Here is a 20,627-nt window from a genome sequence, read left to right as displayed (position 1 = left end):
TCAGAGTTCTTTGTTATCAGTAGTGGAGCACTGTTGATTACTCGCATGAATGAAGTGAGTAATTCTGGGCTTAGCCTTGAAGTTAGCATGGTATCCACCATTAACAAAAATCTTGTTGCGCCACCTAGGCTCCACGAACTCGCATTCAGCACCCTGCTAAAAACGAAGCCGGAAAAAAAAAAAAAAAACCAAGATGAGGTGTGACTAAAAAGTATGGAGTGCAATCTTGGATATCTATCGCTTACCTGTATATCACGTTATAGAGATGGCGACATTCAAATAGAAGCAGAACAAAATTTTCAATACAATGGCAGTGAAGTATTTCTCACTACTGGTAAAACCTGAATACTGCAGGAAACCATCACTGGGCAACTCATGGCCAAACTTTCCTCAGCCAATGTATTTCCATATTTTAAAAGACATGAAAAGAATTGCTTCCATATATAATAGCACTGTTGCTTGTACAGTGATACAGACAAGTATCCATGGCTTGATAACAAATTTCTTGCACCCAAGTACTCAACACCATGGCGCTGTAGACTTCCTAACCTCACAGAAACCAAGCAAAAGATTAAGCTGGGTAGTTGACCTAAATCTTCTATAAATTCAAAATTGTGATGTGCCCTTTCCGTCAAAACATAACATTACATACATTAGCTCAGCATAACTATATCGTATTGGGCACTGAATAAGCAAAATCAGAGATATTGCTGAAGGCTTTCACCACTCATGGACTCCATTTCCTTTAGAACATCCTGGGCCAGAGATTTAACAGGTAACTCCAAGTCCTCGAGCAATTCACCAAGGAATGGGATGGTTTCAGGCAGGAAGACCAAATATTCATCTTTCAGGTTATCCATAAGATATTTAACAATTCTCAGTCCTAGAATTCGAGATCGTATCTTGTCACTCCGAGTTTGCAACAATACCTGCAAAGTGACAACAAATTTGGTTCTCATTGCTTGCTTAAAGAATTTAAATAGGCAACTCTGAATTGAATGGAAGACATAAGAAAGGAGTAAATATATATCTGATGAGGGAGGGAAGGAGGGGAGGTTGGCTCAGATTCCAGGTGGGTATCAGAACATGTGAGCAGGTCAGAAAACGAGGTTCAGGCAAGGTTGGAAGCAAGTAAAAGACATGAAAATAAAACCATAGCCCGTTAATAGCTTTACCTCTTTGAGCAAACACTAAAATAAAACTATAACAATTGATCAGTTTTACTCAATTTATTCAGCAATCCAGAACAGGAAAAACTTGCAAAAAACTAATTGGAAACAAGATTAGATAACTGTAAAAAAAAAACTACCGGCAACTGCATTTTTCTTTCATTGGTAATGAATAAACTCCTCCTAGATCCCTCACATTGAAGAATTTTGCTTGTATGCATATAGAGGCATATTTCCATTGGATCAGGTGATTAAGGCCAAAACTCATCTTGCATTTAGCATTTCAACAGATAATCATCCAAATTGAGGCCCACCCCAGAGGATTGACACAAATGCATGCAAAGAAAGAAAAAAAAACAGTTCTAGAGATCACCTCATGGTTCAGGGGCTTCCAAAGAAGATCAGTTCCTGCAGTAACTGCCATTTGACCTATACAAACTACCAACAATTCATCAACTTCGTTAACTGATGGGATACTTGGATGCTCTTCCAGTAATGCTGGTGGTTCGGCTATAAGCTGTGATACAATGGGCTTCAACAGAACCTACAGATTCATGCAGGTATAAATCAGTTAAAAAATGACAGTAAGGGAATGGATGCAAAAATAATTCAGACAGTCCTTAAAAGAAATTTTTGTTGGTGCATAAATGAAGGGGGATAGTACCACATTACAGTCTCACATTCAAATTACTTTGGGTACTTGATTCAACAAGAGAAAGTCCGAGTTGACAAGATCATATAATTAAAATTGAAACATAAATAATAAATTTGCTTGAACCATAATATGTTATAAAATAGGTAAATCTATTTACGTACTTGAGAATAACAAAGTACAAGTGAAAAAGTTGTACAAACAAAGGATAGAGATTTAATGATTTGCTAACCTGAAATTTTGACGAATCAAGAAACTTCCGGCTCCCAGTGTCGTACAAAAAGCATTTATGTAAAGCTGAAATGACCAAAGCCCTGAGATGCCAGCTTTTAAGTGTTAGGACACTGTTCTCTTTTATATCACTTCCAGCTTCCTGAATCTTAGCTTTCTTTTTCTTTTGAATCAAACCAGCACCTTTAGGCTTTACAATATTGGTAAGATGCCGAACACAACCCTCTAGCAAGTACTCAAAGTAACTGACGAACAGAGACCTGCACTTTAGATGACATTATTTAGGTGCTCGCTTCAAACAATTCACTTCACATCTCAGTATTCTGATACAACAAATCCTCAATCCCAAACTAATTAATTGGGTGCTGAGAAATCAAAACAAGTAGAAAATTTGCATCTCATAATAGCATTTTTAATTAAAATGCACTTATAGAACACATTCAGAGCTTGATTCACGCAAGTTATATTTCCTTAGCATGCAATAACCAAACAAAAGTATCCTAAAAGTTCCCTAATGTTTAGATGGCCAAACATTTAAGACCAGGACCAATTCACTATAACACTAGCTGATAAAACAACAAACTTGCAGAGTCGTACAAATCCATCTAGGCAGGTGCATGTTTACGATTACAGCAAACATTAGGGAATTATTTTAGCATGAAGTTGGATTAAAAAACACATGAAAACATGTCAAGATGTCATATGAGTTGTTGACCTGGAATGATTATAATTTAGAGCACAAATATTGATTGACAAAGTAGAGATCCATGGCTCAAAGTTCAGCTACCAACAGACGAAAATAATACAAAACCAAGAGTAAGAATAAGAAATCCATGTCAAGACTGAAAGTGAAAAAAGCCTGAATAAAACATGTATATATTGACTCACCGATGATTCTCAGCAAGTTTGTTTACCAGACCATAGAAAGATATGGCCCTATCTATAACATTGTCCTTACTGTCATTTTCTTCTACATATGACTCAGCCCATTCAATACTTCTAATAAAGAGCGGCTTAAACATGGTCTCCGTAAGTTTCATTGTCAGAGCAATCATTGCATTGATAATGCTTTTCTCAACTAGATCAATATTTTGAATTGAAACAGGATGTTGACGACGAAGATCAAGAGCACGCAAGCAGAGGTCAAAAATGGTTTCATTATAACCACCAACAGATGATCTGTCCATTGTACCGACTAAGCTTCCAAGCATTTCAAAGAAAACTGCCAAACTTGAATCCCCAGCCTCCACAGTATCAGGATACATCTTCAACAACGGTGGAAGAGCTAGTCGAACCTGCATGGAAAAAATCAGTATTGACGTTACTTGAGCAACAACAGATCATAATTCACATTAATATCTGAGTTTGTCAAATCTTACAGGGATCTTCTCAGTAAGCAGCTTCCGTACTGCATCAGCTTTCTGTCTCAGTTTCATTTTTGATCCTGATGTGTACTCAGGACCATGCACCACGAGTCGTATAATATCTTCAAGATATGGATTGAGGAAACCACCCAGCTTGTCTACAACAGCTTCTAAAGCAAGAAGAATAGAGAGCATGAGAGATTCTTCAGGAAGAGACAGTGCAGCAGAGAATTTGCTAGAAGTTTTTATCACATTCTCCATTATTTGAGGAAGCTGAACAAATGCTCTTGGCCCAAGAGCATCGACTAGAGCACCAGTTGTTCGAAGGCAGCTAGAAGAAATAGCCAAGTTGTTCGAACAAATGCCTTTTGTGATAGATGGAAGGCACATGCTGAAGACAGAATAATTAGAAGAAAATCTATGGGCCAAAACTTCCAGTGTAGAAACTGCTGACAGTTTCAAGGAGGTATCTGAGTCATCCATTGTATCATCAATTAGCCGAGCAATTTCCAAACACATCTGCTGAAAAGAGTCGAGGGTACTCCCATCCACATGGAACCAATCAGTAATTGAACTTGCAATGGAATCTCTTCTTCCCTTGTGTTTCGTTTTAATTGACTCACGCTTCTTCAACGTCTCAGAAAGAAGCCCAAGAGCCTGATTGCAAGCAAAGCACAGTGAAATATGTTACTAAAGAGTCCACCATTTAGCACACAGGTAACAAGTGAGGACTTGAACGGAACATTTATATAATGCACATGCATGCCTACCCATCCACACTCATAAAACAGGTTTGACATATTCAGCACAATTTTTAGGCAAATACCTACAATAATCATTTTTTTCCTTGCATTTTCCCGTGACACTAAAAAAAAGGAACAAGGAGAGGCAGTGGAATTAACAGAAGATGCTTTCATTTCTATTTAAGCGTTGGATATGTCCTTTCAGGGCCCTAGATGTCAGGTTATTGATCCAAGTCCAAAAAGAAACATAGAGATACAGTCCAAGGGGTGCGTGCGGGTGCACTAGAAACTCCTAAATACTGTTTGTGTGAAGATCACATTGCTATGCACATCAATAGTACCTTCTTTTTCACATTTCCATCTGAATTGCAAAGCAAACTAATGATGCCTCTGAAGTATGCGGAGGGGATCATAACAGCTGTAGTAGACCTCAAAACACCATGCATACACTCTTTCATTTCCTTTCTGACTCTAACAGGCACATTTATTTGTTTTCTTCTCAAATCGCTTAGTTGTGAAAGGCAAACAACGTGCTCCAAAAGTTCTTGAAGGGTTTCCTGCAGGTTAGCACCAAAAGAAATCAAATCATTTTTACTAGGTCAACATGTGTAGAATTGCTCCAGTGTCTTTCTCCTCATTCAAATACATACCAGATGATATAAAAACACAGCACAATGATAGTTACACCAGAAGAAGAAATCTAGATGACTATGCTTATCATATGAGACTGAAAAGTTGGGATGTAACGACTATGTTCAACCTTCATGCACATTACCAAGAATATCTCAGGTCAATAAACAGAAGGTGAAAGCTTCTGAGGCCCCTACATATGATATTACAGCAACTACTGAGACATGTTGTGTTTAGAATGTCCTGCAGTTCCAGAGTCAAAGGCAGGCAAAATTACCAGATGATGGCAAAATGAGAGACACAGACCATTCAAAAATTTCCTTCCAAGCATTACTAAATTTATGCATTAAATTTGTTTCAAGTGAAGAATCAGCAACCTGAATTTTATCTGAATCCTCGCTTGAATCAAGTTTGAAAGAGAATTCTGGATCTTCTAACTTGTGTAAAATAAATTCTGTTGCAAATAGCAATTCCATAAAAATTTCTTGGCATGAATTGCCAGCTCCTATTAGTTGAAGCAGAGGAACAAGGGAGGGAAGCCAAATCCTGCATGAATATTGCTCACATATCCGAATTGCAAATGCATACTCCCACTCTCTCTCTGCAGAAGATGTAAGATCATTTGTTTCATCAAGGAGGGAGAGTCCTTTCCTAGAAACTAAGGACCGGAAAAGAAGGGCAAGCAACGAAGCCAAGCTATTATGTTCACCCAAAGTCCTGCAGAGAAGAATTTGAATTTAACAAAAAAAAAATGAAAAGAGCTGTTAGGGATCATAAAATTTGAATGGTAAATAGGTAATACCTCAACAAGTACACGACGATTGACAGCCTCCTATGCTCAGCAATTTTGGGCAATACATTCACAAAAACCTGAAGACACAATGCAGCCCAACTCAGATAATCGGTTTCACAGCAACTACATCCAATGCACAAGAGGAGGAGAGCGCAGAGGAAAGCTAGTCTTATAGATTACCTGGAGCAATTTGTCTGTGTTGCGTGTCTCAGCCAGCCAGCAGGGGACAACTGCAGATATAAGATCCTCAAACACATGTTGTGAATGGCTGTCAATCTGTACATGTTCATGGAAAAAAACAACGATTAGCATGCAGATCCGTGCAAAACAATCTCAATAATATTTGGTTACTATTTTATTCTAAAATTTCTTTATCCACAATAAGGCAATCGAACAATAAAATTAGGTTGAAGCCACAACTTTCTCAAAAAAACGTGTTAGTTTGAAATTGTTCTACATCTACATAAATTTCGAAAGCCTTTCCTTCAAACAAATTGCCAAGTTGTACAAGACCTGTGCATATATGAACAAACCTGTGAAACAGTTGATTCTCCAGCAACGGTAAATATATCCAATATATACCCCATTATATTCTCTGGAACAACCTTTACAATGGATGATAACAGTGAAAATACATGGTTGCGGACGACTCCATGCTTAGCAGACCGGGCACACATGATCAACAATTTGATATTGATTTTATTTGTTATGTCATCCTGGAAAAAAGAAGGGTTACACCAATTTCAAAGGAACAAGCATGAAATCAAACAGGCAGAAACAGACACATCATATCTTTCCAACTGCAAGGAATTCAACATACCTTTAATGGGATTACATTTTTAAGTGAACCGATAATATCTTCAAGAACAAGTAGAAGTGTTTGCTGAGTGTAACAAATTGTGCTAGACCCAGTCTGGGAAACTCCATATGAAGCTTTGATCCAGTTTTCATCTCGGGCAGGCATCCAATCATCCGAAAAGATTTTCTCAAGAAGTTTGAATAAGGGCCCTATCAGATGCTCCCTACATTCCATTGTATAAAATTTCCGAGAAAATACACACTTCATTATATTGAATGGTAGAGCCATCAATTATTGACCATAAACTAATTATGAAGAATTAAGGTACAATTATTTAAACAGACCTGCTAGCAATATCTTTCTTGAGAATCAATATGTCAAGGAGGGAGCTTAGCAAGCATAATGCAGTTTCTACTTTACAAACCACATCACCATCTAAGGTGGATGTTTGATGTACTATAGATTTCCTTTTCTTCTTCCCGGATGCAGAACCACCTATACGACTTTCTTGTTCGAATATGAATTTGATTGTATGGACTACCGTAGAGCAGGTAATCTGCATTATCCACAAATGTGGCAGTCAAATATCACAAAAACAGTTTGTTTTTCATACAATCACATGTTCCAAACATCTCCGGGGAAAAAATCCCCAAAATAGCATTAAATAAGCTAAAGAAAGCCAAGCAAACATGCTAGTTGGCAAAATATGAGCAATCGAGTTCAAGTGGCCCCAATGTAATTACTCCCAGCTCCCTTGAGAATTTATGTCAACCATCAAGGTTTGTATGAAATTTAGATTTTACAAAAGATATACCAAATTCAATCCAACAAATGTGAAACACAGACTCTTATCTTGTTCCAACTTAGCATGTATTAATAAATATGTAATCCATAAAGCTCATGTAATATATCACATATCTATCATATGTTAAAGAACAACCCACAAGGTCATGGTTTTGTAAAACATACAAGGTCTATCACCACCAACTTCATACAACATCATACATTTCAGTTGTTATTGGCTTCATAATCAAACTCTCTAGCTACTACAAGGCTGATCAGCATACAGATGTATGTGTGCTCACAGAAGTAGCAAGAACCAACATTAAATGCAAGGCCTTGTTAGTTTAAGCACAATCCACTAAAAGAGAGGAGAAAAACTTAAGTATGCAAATAAGAAGAGAACAAACATTTAAGCGCATCAAGGCCTCTCTTGTTGCATTTTGTATATCACCATTAGCATTGCGAAACAAAATCACAAGCTCACGAAATAGAAGCTCCTGCTCAACACACAAAAAAAAATAGTAAATAAAAGAAAGCATAAGGTTCTACTCTACTTCATAAAAATCACTAGGCAAACCAACTGATTACCACATTGGCCTTTCATAGATACACAAGAGAAACAAAGAACCTTCTCTACATTGAAAAATTAGAAATATTTTATGTGCACTTCATTGTGAAAGTTTCGTGGTTGCATAGAACATTTTAGAAAGATATATGCAACTGCTACAGGATATGTTTAACAATACAAATTTTTTTATTAGTTTGGACAGGTGCCTTTTCCAATTCTCTAGAGTGTCCTCAACTTCAAAAGACCTGGTCCGTCCTCCACACTCTACTTATTGCAATATTTTTGTTTAAATAATGGAAGAGTTTTCAACAGATAAACATATTTTCTCCATTTTTTCCACTGAGCAGTGAATTCCAAAAAAGAGATGGTCAATATCAATTTAATCTGGATTCTCAAGATAAATGCACATTCCCCTTGAAATGTTCAATTTGACCAACATTACCTTGAATCAACACCAGTTTTAAAATAGATAACCCAGTGACAGCATGTACACATATATTCTTCTGTTGTTCCACAACCCTACTTAAAATAATTATCACAACAATGTAGCATGACAACCAGTAATTAGTTGTTCTAGCTTCAATTTGGTGCTCTGCCAGAGCAGCCATTAAAAGTGTCTCCCTAGCAGACATCGAAGAGATAGAGCTGGGTTTTGGAGTTTTAGCTTTGTGCCCGTCGGTAGTTTCTCTTTCTGTTTTTAAGCAGGAAATCTCACCTTCCTACTTTTTAGTATTTATTCCATCACTTCTAATAGAATTTCTTTTTCTTATAAAGAAAGAATAGAAAAAGGAACCTGTTTTTCAGTTGTCAATCCACTGTATAATGGGGCACTTAGCTTCTGCAAAACAGTAATGCAAGGTTCTATAATGGCAAATTCTTCAGAAGAGAGCCCATCCAGCTGGAAGAACAAACAATAACAAGCATTAACAACAAAGAGAAGACAGAACCATTAATATCAAATTACATCTGTCCAAACAAGCTATAAACAGCTTCTTACTTGCAGGGCCTTTAATAGATAATCTTCACAAGCATGCCCCTCCAGTGATGGAGGCATGGCACAAACCTAATACAGGAAGACAATGGGATTGGCATTGGGCAAAAGAGATGATTATACCACAGGAAAAAATAATTCAAGAAACATGTCTATGCATTTACCTCCAGTAGAAGGCACAAGATCTTGACTTCGGTTTTGGACAATTTCTGGGATGACCGGTCCACCTCGAAATAATATTGACGGCGTCTTTTCAGAAGTTGAGACAGCAATGACTCAGCTTCTTTAACATGCAGTAACGCACTGCCCATTCCTTTAAGCAAAGATATAATCATCATCTGCCAAATGCACACCCAGTCAATTTTTTTTCCAACTAAGAAATCCTACTATTCAAAAGAGGACAATTATGACACCTGTACTGAGGAGTTTTAATAGAAAAACTGGAAATGATAGAACAATCAAAGACCAGTTCAAGAACGAAAAAAAAGAAGACAATAACAGGGCAAACCTTTGCAAACGAGGAAAGTTGAAGTCCAGACCCCAAGACAAAGGCAAGAATCTTTTCTTTTGTAGATTGATCAAATCTGAAATGGTATGTTAAGTAAAAAGTTGAGAGTAACGAACTCCTATTAAATAAAAATCAGCATGATGATCATGATGAGAACTATCACATCCTAAAGAATCTTATAAATTGAGCACAAACCAAAAGAGAATGATAAGAAAAATTTCTTGAGCTTCATAGCCGAGATGAAGCATTGTACTGGTTAAGAGATTAAGATATGTAAACTCTATGTCAGTCTTAAGCCTGTTTAATATGCAAAAAACAGCGGCCATCTATGCAATAGCATTTGGCGCACAATATTTAAATATCAAAGATACAGCATAAAAAACAGACTGACAAATGATTCCAGGTGCTCAGGCTATTGTTCAAAATAATTTTATAGCATAAAAAGGTTCAAAACCACAACTTCTGACTTCATTTACAAATCACTTAAAGAGATGGCAGAAGTGGAATGTTTTATTAGTCAATGGTAAACACATCTGGTCATTAAGAGAAAGGGGGAAGACTACTAGGGGGAAATGATAAGTTTTGAAGATTCAGAAGAGGCCAGGTCAACTCATGCCAAAACAGCCAGACAGGGCTGCTTCTATGTCAGCCAAGCATCCACAGGCTCACCTTAGCCTGCCCTTACAATTTACCAGCTTCTCGACATAAATCTATTGCAGTTATTCTGTGCAAAGGATCAAATTTATACAGAAAATTCAGGCATACCACCATGAGGGGAAGAAATAATACACTGGATGAATTACCTTTGTTCAACATTTTGTGGTACCAGAAGGCTATTCCTGGATGAGCCAAGCAAACAGCACAAAAACGAGGGTAGAAAATTACTGTCTGATAATATAAGCCTTTTTTGTTGCACAATCAGGCCCAATAACTCATCAAGAAAATGACTCCAATTTGCATTGTTCCCTGTTATTTATTCTGTTCAGAATATATCTGTACAACTGAGAAAGACAAGGACAGCCTATATGAAATTTAATATCACCAGAAATACCATTTTTCTTGCTTAAATAGTCAGCGCGATGTGACAGAGCAGATAACCCTTCAATGCAGCCCATGGAAGCAATCCTGAGATCCTGAAATAAAGGCATTGGTCTTATGGAATCAGACTATGAATGTATATACCGCTAACCCAGCAAAAGATTCAAATGGTAATCAGCATGTTCAGAACAATAATTAGAATGCATGAGAAGCATCAAAGAACCAAAAGGTTCGAGAAAAAACCTGGCTATCAGAGGCAAGAGGAACAAGAAGTGAGGGGAAACTGAATAGAAGCTGAAGCAGCAATCTATCGTCGGGTTCTGAGCAAAGGAATGCAAGACAATGAAGGCTCTCAACTTGGACAGTAATGGAAATGTCTGCAAGATGAAATATCCAGGATAAGAACATGTCATTGCTGCTAGAGATTCAGCTCATTCAACAATTAGACTGTCATAGAACCTCAAGAATTTACACCAACCAGAAAAATCAATCCATCAGGGAACTATTTGACAAACAGAACAGAGAAGCAAGACATAAAACAGTGCCAAAATGGTTCATGGGATGGTAACAGTCTTGATGGTGGGACCATAACAGAGTAATGGCACCACATCCTTGATCAGTGAACCGTACATGTATAACATCATTATCACACAAATGAGTTACCAAATAGAAGAAGAATGTACCACCAGATTCAATAACCAGGAATCGAGAAATATACATAACATATGGACAACTTTCTCAATGGAAAACGATACAATTGGCATCCTGAAACTAAAATCACATTATCACCTTTCTTTTTTATTACAGTTCCAGATCGAATTGCAAAAGGAACCTGACTAATCATCAATGAGTTAACAGCATGTGCAAAAACAAATTAAGTTCACTTCAACACCACCTAACTTTTCTGTTTTCTTCTGACAAATTATATTACATTCAAGGATTTCCTACTACCTATTTCTCTAATTAAACAGTTACAATGACATAATTTGAATTGTTATACAGCAATTGAAGTGAACATATTCGAACCTCCATCTCAGCCTCTGCAAACTATATCTAGTAGGATTTCTGTAGCTTCTTCTCTATACCCTACCTTCCATCTCTCCTTTTCCTGCATCTCTCCCTTCCATTAAAATTATAAATCTTACACAATCCATACAGGAGTTCATCTTTCAGTTCATGTTTTCACCCCATTATTCTTTCTATTAACAAAGGATTCAGCACAGAGTTATGCACAATATACTTCCATACTTCAAAGAAACTTGGCGGGACTAATTAAACCTCACTGAAGTCTCATCATCAATGGTCAGCGTACAACAAAATCAAGAACAGCAAATCTCCAAAAAGACCCCAATCCCACAGACAACTATTGAATTTGTGAACATCATTGGAAAGAAAACAAAAGTGAACAAGTGAATAAAATGAAAGAGAGAATGATAGCTGGGAAGAAAGACTTGATAATCAGCCTTTAAATTTAATATGTGAGAAGAGAAACATCAGAAGAAAATCCATAAATGAGCTATGAATGACTTCTAGATTAAGTAAGAATGATATATCGAGTAATGCAGTAAGCCAGCCAAAAAATTACCTTCATTAGTGTAAAAACCAGACAGAAAATCAATAGGAGAGATCTTGCATTTTGTAACAAGGTAATGAAGATGCTCCTTGAAAAAATGCTTGGACTGAGAGTTCGAGAAAAAGACAAATAAATCTGTATGTCTGCTGCTAATCAACTGCTGATTGTCCTCCTGAGAATGTAAAAATTAACATTTTCAATGATTGTCTTGTATCCAGGTAAAAGTTTTAAGGATTCAAGAACTAGCCACAAAAAAATGCCGGAAGGGGGAAGGCACCACCAACCAAAAAATATATGGGCCTACCATTGAAGTAAAAGCCTCCAGTAACCTCCAAAAGGTGCAGATTAGGATATTAATATTTAATGCCTTAAGATCGGTGTCAAACAGCTGATCTAGGAACCTTCCACAATCCCATTGAAGCATTTCATTATTGAACTGTCAGCAGGCACATACCAAAAAATGAGGGAATAGCACAACCAGAATCAAAATCAAAATCAAACTTAGGATACACAGTAAGAAACCATGTCAACCAACCTCATTCCCAGAAACAACTGCAGACTGCAGCTCCCACTCGGTCTTCAGAAAAGAAAAGAAAGCTTCAAAAAGTGCTGAGAATTGCTCACTTTCTATCATGCAAGAAAAAAAAAACAATTCTTGTCACAGCATTTCTGGAAAGCAAAAGCACAAATGATACAGACACAAAAAATTGAAAGTGATAACAGTCTCATTAAACAAGATATAAAAATGATAGTCGATAACAAACAATATGACGCAAACCAAGGATTCAGCAATAGAACTACTGTAGGTTGTAGCATTGAACTAGTAACTGAAGACTTTCAGGGCAGACAATGTCCAACTTGGTGCCTGGCATAAAAGGGTTCAAAAAGAGACCTTCCTGTCAGACCTGAAGCAGATCCAAGGCCATGATATGGTGATATTGAATCTAAGACCTGCGCAATCCAGCGCAGTGTTCAAAAAACATGCCAATATTAGTTGATAAATAGCAGTAGCTGGCATCTTCCACATTTCTGAGGCATTTGTCTAGGAATTTACCTCAATTTGGGAACACTTGGCCCACTAGACATGAAGACTGCTTCCTAAGAAAACATGTTTAAGAACCTTTACATGCTTCTTGTGAAGAGTTTAGATTGTGAATTGTTCCGGGTTCAAAACATATAATATCATAACTATGTGAAACAAGCACCTACACAAAGTGAACACTAAGGAGAAACCTCAACATGCTGATACAACTTTCCTAAGAACATTTGTACAGAGCTTTGGCAAGCACTTCTATAAGACAGTCACTTACATCATTATAATCTGCCTTCAATCCTCCTAACTGTTTCATTCCACATCAACAAATACGTCATACAGAAATCTTACTACCAAAACAGCAAGCCACTCAATAGAACATTCTTAGGGATTAGCTGTACAATCTACTTAATTCTGATGCCATCATTACTGCTGTTCAAATTCCAGGTTTGATATTTTTTATTTTTTTTTGCAAATTTCTATGCAAGACAAGTGATAGGTCAAAAGTGAAAACAACAACTAAGCCTCAAACCCAAACTAGCTGAGGTCAGCTATATGGATCCTTTTCTCCATTTAGCCCGATCATAAACCAAATGTGAATCAATATAGCTCAAACTCAAAATTAGGTCCAGTTTGGGGAGGTGTGGAAGTTGATAGAAATGCACTTCAACAACTAGCAGTTCATACAATTCAAGGAATGTTATGAGCCAAGGGAGAGACAATGTTCTTACAAAAAAGTACAAGAACAGAAAATGTTCTTATAACAGAGCAGAAACTTACTATTCTTTGGCCTAATAAATGATTGCATCAGAACCAAGAGCAGAAGCGTCTTCGAGACAGTACAGTCACTGGAGCTGTCGACAAGCCAGGTCATATACTTACCTGGGTGCATTGAAAATGTTTCTGCCAAGCCATTAACAATCTTCATGTTGATCGAAGATATAACTTCCTGTTGTAATTTCTGCATTTTTTTTCTCCAAATTGTAACATGCAAGTATTAGATGATACAGTCATAAATCAAACTTCAAATAATGAAGTTACAGAAATGACAGCAGGAACTGAAAAGAAAAAAGAACTTCCACCTCATTTACCACAATTTTCTCAACCACAGAAACCTACTAGACACCATGAAGGGACCTAAAGGTCAACATCCGACTAACACAGTGAGATACCAATTGATTGACCCAATAGTATTAATTTGTTTCAACAAATAACATCAAGAGTTCGTGTTAAAGAGATTTAAAACTTGGCAACTGGATAATTCTTGGATACCATTCTTTTCCTTGGCAACATTAAATTATATATCCACTACAATGACGAAAAAATTGGCAGGTATGCAAAATTAAACACCACCGATAATGAATAAAATAAATTGGCTATATTATCAAGTTGAATCATGTCAGGAGAAAGCGATAAAAAAAGAGCTCGAAAAAACTTACCACCACTTCAGAGGAAACAGCGGTGAGATCATTATAAAATGGCCACTTCACTTCTTTCACTAATTCCAAGACCTCCAAATTTAGGCTCTGTGTCTGCTTGTATAACTTGGAGAAGTCAACAAATAACAAGGAAGACAAGAAGGAACCATATTGCTCGATTTAACATAAGAATAAGAGAAAAGAAAAACCTTTTGAAAAATTAGGAGAAGAGGAAACATCATGGCAGCAAGTTTCTTTGAATAATCAATCTGATCATGAAATGTTGAGACAGCAGTCTTCAAAAATGCAATTGCAACGTCATTAGCTAAAGCAGCTTTATCTGATGCACCTGCCAATGTCAGAAATGAAATAAGATTAGAAATTGTGCTAGAGCAGCTATTTGTAAGAGTAAAACTAAGTTGTTCACAACCATTAAGGTTCAAACTAGTAGTCGAGTTTCAATTAGTGGAGCAAAATACTAATATTATACATGATGCAGAATGAGGAGGCCAAATAGTTAATCAAATGTACAAGAAAAGGCATTATGAACTAGTCACACATACCTGACCTTAGGGTGCTAACACATTTTTTAAGCACGCCATCTAATGCTTTGAGAAGATCAGAAGGACTGATGATTTCAGACAATCCTTTAAGAGATAAAGCTGCTTGAACAACTGTTAGGTCATCATCACGAAGTTGGCACAATACAGCATCTTGAATGGTTACAAGCCTCTGAATCAAATGCAAGTCAAAAGAAAAATCAAATACTTTTTTTATAAATCAACCTGGAGGATGTAACATTTTGACGGACAGCATGGTTCTAGAAGGATATCACATGCTATCACATTCACCAAATCCAACCAATACAGCACATAAGAATTATTCCACTTAATCAGCATGTCCAAAAATGCCACTCAGAAGTTTTAAATTGATTTATTCAACGAACAGCTCTCCAAATATTGAAAAAATTGGGAAGTTGATAATGGGAAACTGCTAGCTAGCAATGGAATAAACCTTCTGTGTTCAAGAGGTGCCTCCCAGAAGTACATGTAAAGAGTTTTAAGGAATGCGGAATTAGGTTTTAGAGGGAGAAAAGACTAGCCTAAATGTATAAACACCATATTGCACAAAACATTATAGAAAAAGAAACAAAATGTTGAACATCACAGCTTAGCTTAAAAGGATGATCAAAACAGGCTGGCAGAAAGAACTTTGTATCAACTTAAAAAAGAAAATTGCATTTCTAGCATAAAAGTATCAACTATTCACATGAGCAGAGTATATAATTCCAGCAAAGAGTAGAATAATGCACCAAAGTAACCAATTAAGGAAAGAAGCAGATCCAATGAGGTATTGGTCCAGTACCTAAGAATTCAAGGATTAAAACTCTAGGAGTTGGAATGTCCAGGTTCAAGTATCTTTATCCCCAAAAAATAAAATAAAAATAGCTACTTATGTCAGGGATACTATAGAGAGTGCATGTATCCACCACCTTTAACAGTGGAAACAACAAGGAAGAAATAAAATGAAATGCACCAAATATTACCTTTGAATCAACAGCCATGTTTTTCAGATCAACATGTCTGTTTAAACCAGACAATGTAGCACGCCGGACCTCAGCCTGTAGGAAATTACAAAAACATAAGAAGGGTTAGCAATATGCAAAATGGAAACAACTGCCAAACATATCCTATTCTACAAATGCAATCCTAGTAGAGAATACCTTTGGATGGTGCAAAGCAAGCCAAATTTTAGAATCAGAGATGGAAGCTGACATATCCAAGTTCCCATCCAACATTTTGCAAATCTCAAAAACTGCATCATCATTTTTGGATTGCACTTTGGTGTCCTATCAGGAAAAAATGGACCAACAAAACATTGAGAGAGAGAGAGAAACACAGATAGAGCAAGAGAGAGTGGGGGAGAAAGGAAGCCAGTCACAGACCTCCAAAAACTTCTGAACAGCTTGATGAAGTTCAAATGGATAAATTTTATTAATAACCATCAGAATGTCCTTTGCCCAGCTTCCTGGGAAAAATAGAACAAAAGAGTCATGATAAGTGGCACTGTCAAAAAAATAATCATGACCCTAAATGGGATGGGTTCAAACAAGCAGCTCCAAACACAATAGAATGGTAAGAAATTGAATAGTTGCTGAACAGCCGAAAAAAGAATTAAAGTTCAAAAACTTCTTCACTGATGTGTCTGCATAAATAGGTACCCAAAAAATATTCCAGCACATGCGCAAGTAACATACCAGATTGAGATGATGGGTTGCTATTTTTCTGAGACATTTTCATGCAAGACAAGAGGACCTTTGAAACAACACGATCAACAAAATTCTTTATGGGAACTGTCTCCAATATGGATACCAAAACATGATGATATGTATCATCAGAAGAACTGTGAAAGAACAACAACAGGTTCAAAAGCAATAAGTAAATGAAGAAATACATCTGCAAAACTTTTAAAAAATCAGCACAGTTCACACCTGTTGTCAACCAGAGCTTCCAAAAGCACAGCAAGAAATCTATCGATATTGAACTCCTTAGAAAGTCCCATAAGAACCCCAGCTATTTCCCTTCAAAAAAGTACCCAAACAAAAAAAAAAATAGAAAAGACGAGACGAGACAAGTTAATGAAAAAATTGACAGCCAGAATATCTAAAGTTACCAAAATACTGATACAAGAACATAGACTTAATGCAGTTTTGCAATGCTCACACATTCAAGGCAACAAAAATGTACCTGGTTTCCTTCAAAATCTCCAGTACCTTCTTTGGGAACACATCGATTGATTGCAACTGACAATTTTATTTTTTTTTTGCAAAATGATATCAGTAGATAAGAATGAAGGCAAATTATGCAACAATACAACACAAGAAAAATGTTTGACATTGGAGAGCCCATTTACATAAAGGAGCCTCCACCTGACTAAGAAAGCAATTAGAATGATTCACAATATCCATCAAAATCATAATTTAAACAATGTCAACTAGTTATATTAACCAAAGTCATTAGGCTGTACCTCTCTAGCACAGTTTCAGAAACAAAGATCCACAAGCAAAGTAACTTGTTGGTAACACACACCAATGAATGAAAACACATGGAGAAATGGCAAAGAGAACTAAACCAAATCCATCTTTTTAAAAGCACTAACAGCAGCAAAAACAAAGGGCAAAATATGAAACGAACACTACACAAATTGATAAAACATCAACAGATGCAGAAATCAGCCATTGCATTGACATAAGCACGTTACTGACACAACAACATTAGATCACGAAATAGTACCTGAACGAGATTTATTAGAGCCATAATTGACAAACGAAACCATTGCAGATCAGTTGACTTGCTTGCATCTTTCTGAGCTATCTCAGCAATTGATCGCATCAAACTTTTGACAAGTTTTGGAGACAAGGAAACCTTATTTGCTAATAGACAAACAATCATCAAAGCAGCAGCCTACAAAGAGGTACAAAAATTATACACCATAAAATTAAGAGCAAGAGAGCAAGTCAAAAGAAAGAGATAACACAGTGTCTTCCCTGACTCAAAAACAGCACTTTCAAACCTCACCTTATGATCTGAACCTCCTTTGCTGCCAGGCTGAAGTCCAGAAATAACAAATGGAAGGATTCTCTGCACAACATCTGTATTGACTGTAGTTATAGAACCCAATACCTCTATGACCACTGCTGTGCAAAAGCTGACAACAGACCTTGATGGCTGGAACTTCTTTGCAGGAGATGCCTGCAGCAAACCATTCTATAATTAAAACATGCACAATAAGATAGTAACCAAAAACCTGAGAGATGCAAAATAATCAAAACCCTCACATAGTTGCACAACGCCTCCAAAACTCCCATATCTCGAACACACTGCTGCACCATGACATTTCTAGGTGGCGGTGCACCTGATGCTTTTACACCATCTAGAAACTTCCATTTACCATTCCTACACCATATCCGGGATAAAAAAAAAAGAAGTGGAAGAAGAAGTCAAAATTAAAAAAAAACATCACCAAGCTATTAGTATCCTTTCAATGACTGACAAAGAATCCATCTCCCCACCTTGTATCAATCAACTGAACTATTCGAACAAATGCATGAGTATCATGGTAAGGCAATGAGCATAAAATCAAATCCTCGAAATTGTATACATGTATCCTGCAAATTCCAACCATTTTCCACATTACAAAACACAAACAGCTAAATTCAACAATAACCTTAAATTAAAACCTCAAACGATACTTACTTGTATCTTCGTATCAAGTACTCAAGTGTCCTAAGTGATGCAGCCAATTGAAGATGTCCAGATAGTAACCTCAAATATGAACTGATGGTCGAGTTAATATGCTTATTTTCCTCGCCAGTCATCAATTCTCTATCCAACTCTTTACTTTTATGACTAAACAGATCATTTTTATAGTTCTTAAACCTTTCATCCGCGCTTACAAGAACTTCCAAACCTGTGAAATTTAGCAAACAAAACAAAAAAAAAAAACACATTTGATCAAACAAATCAAAACATAAACTAAAATAACAATCTTCTCTCAAATGCACCATCCAAAAGCCAAAAAAAAAAAGGCCACACTTCATGCCAAATTAATTTTGCAAAAAAAACAAAAAAACAAAAAAAAAACAATTCATGACTAAGCTCTAAACAAAATGCAGCCAAAAAACTCTTTCTCGTATTTAGCAACCAGAAGACAAAAAGAAATCACACTATATACCAAATTTTCTCAAGAATAAACTAAAAAACTTTGCAACCAACAACCACAAATTCATTTTGCAATTGAAAAGAAAGCCATCTCAATAGCCAAACCCTGATCAAAATGTGGCCTAAATAAACCATCTTTTCTCTCAAACTCGACAATCAAAAACAAAACAAAAATCACACCTTATACCCGATTATCTAGACAAGCCAACAGAAAATCACGAGGCAAAAACAACCACAGCTTCTTTTAATAAAATCAATCTATTGAACAAAACTTACCTACAAACCTGTGAAATTTAAGGGGCAAAACTTAAAATATTTTACATGAAAATGTTTTCTTAATTTTCCCATGTATGTTTCATGTATTTTACAGGGAAAAAAAGTAGCCAAAAACAACCGCAGCTTCTTGTAATAAAATCAATCTATTTAACAAAACTTGCAAGTACCTACAAACCTCTGAAATTTTTACAGGCATTTGTCTGGAAAATATTTTAAATGAAAGCATTTTCCTGATTTTCCTATGTTTGTTTTTGTCCACGTAAGATTTTACCGTGAATCTTTAAACTTAATTCATTTGTTGTAAAATAATTTCATCTCATGAAGTTCCTTAAAATATTTTATATACATTAATCCACTCACAATATTATCCGATTACAACCACCACCTCATCACAACCACCTCCACTGCCACCAGCCCACCACAAGAAAAACACACACTTCATAACACAATTTCGCGCAAAACAAACATAAAACTATTTGGTAATGAAAAAAAAGTTGAATATCTAAATCCTAATTAAAAATCAACCAAAGAAACTCTCTTTTCTCTCATATTCCGTAACCTAAAGCTAAAAAGAAACACACTTTATACGAATTTGCTCGAGAAACAAACAGAAAACATATCAACAAAACAACCACAGCTTGTTTTAAAAACTAAACCCTAATCAAAATGTAGCCAGAAAACATAAAATTGAGCAAAAACAAAGCAGAAATTGGCACTTGGAGTGTCAAATTGAAGTAATTAAAGTAAGGTAGTAACAAACCTGAAAGTGCAATGTCAAGTATAGTATCGATATCAAGATCAGCAGCTTCTTTAGGATCGAATAAAATGGAGGGTCGGGTGATGGGACGTTTTTTGGACTCCAAACCAGTTTGAATCACTGACCGGATTGCTTGTAATTGAGAAGCTACACTTGTCGTCATGCCTGCTTACAAGGAGAGAGTCTTGTTAAGGAGGCGTTCGGCTAAAACCCTAGAAGAAGGTTATTGGTCTTAGGGTTTTAAGCAGTAGCGGACTGGCGGGTTTTGTTAACAGACTGAGTGAGGGATTTAGGGTTTTAGTGTTTGAAGATGGTGGGCAGGCTGTTGGAAATAGTTCTTTCTTGTTACGAACTTTTGATGGTCACACGGCGTCGTTTGTTATTAAAGGCGGCAAACTGGGACCATGGTCCGTCTGACCTGAAGCATGGGTAATAAGAAAGCCCAGCCCAACATATTTCTGGACTTCTCCTCCATTAGCGATGGTAATTCGGCCTAACCCAGGGGATTCCCATTTTGAAATTTTTTAAAATACATTAAATTCATCATAGGCCATAAAATAGTTACTACTTTTTGAGAAAA

At 36.5% G+C, this 20,627-nt stretch overlaps 1 protein-coding gene across 1 annotated transcript; it reads right to left on the bottom strand.

Annotated features, from left to right (window-relative positions):
• Window positions 1–410: 410 nt before the first annotated feature.
• On the bottom strand, window positions 411–20,391 carry LOC18097079 (uncharacterized protein At3g06530). Its single transcript, XM_024596409.2, has 39 exons — window positions 20,051–20,391; window positions 18,550–18,763; window positions 18,366–18,461; window positions 18,132–18,249; window positions 17,872–18,045; window positions 17,587–17,757; window positions 17,041–17,096; window positions 16,785–16,874; window positions 16,551–16,696; window positions 16,239–16,321; window positions 16,017–16,142; window positions 15,840–15,914; window positions 14,857–15,025; window positions 14,503–14,642; window positions 14,315–14,407; window positions 13,656–13,836; window positions 12,378–12,469; window positions 12,147–12,278; window positions 11,855–12,014; window positions 10,513–10,646; window positions 10,283–10,364; window positions 10,035–10,197; window positions 9,232–9,307; window positions 8,888–9,061; window positions 8,730–8,795; window positions 8,526–8,630; window positions 7,572–7,661; window positions 6,726–6,937; window positions 6,403–6,604; window positions 6,116–6,298; window positions 5,763–5,858; window positions 5,592–5,659; window positions 5,167–5,506; window positions 4,501–4,716; window positions 3,432–4,073; window positions 2,941–3,347; window positions 2,054–2,312; window positions 1,543–1,713; window positions 411–929 (listed from the first exon to the last, which is right to left on the bottom strand). Exons 1-39 carry the CDS (start codon window positions 20,208–20,210, stop codon window positions 699–701), a joined length of 6,393 nt encoding a protein of 2,130 aa, XP_024452177.2. The 5' UTR covers window positions 20,211–20,391; the 3' UTR covers window positions 411–698.
• Between the last annotated feature and the right edge of the window lie 236 nt (window positions 20,392–20,627).

Source organism: Populus trichocarpa, chromosome 3 (assembly GCF_000002775.5).
Source record: "Populus trichocarpa isolate Nisqually-1 chromosome 3, P.trichocarpa_v4.1, whole genome shotgun sequence".
Classification (NCBI taxonomy): Eukaryota; Viridiplantae; Streptophyta; class Magnoliopsida; order Malpighiales; family Salicaceae; genus Populus; species Populus trichocarpa.
The sequence above is the reverse complement of the archived record's forward strand: the minus strand, read 5'-3'. Positions and strand labels throughout refer to the sequence as shown.

Excerpts from the sequence above, each read along its gene's own strand:
- LOC18097079 (XM_024596409.2), bottom strand. The coding sequence starts at position 20,210 with ATGACGACAAGTGTAGCTTCTCAATTACAAGCAATCCGGTCAGTGATT. Across the intron at positions 17,758-17,871 it reads AAGGAGGTTCAGATCATAAG|GCTGCTGCTTTGATGATTGT; the intron begins GTGAGGTTTGAA and ends ACCTCTTTGTAG. Across the intron at positions 8,631-8,729 it reads ATCTATTAAAGGCCCTGCAA|CTGGATGGGCTCTCTTCTGA; the intron begins GTAAGAAGCTGT and ends TTGTTCTTCCAG.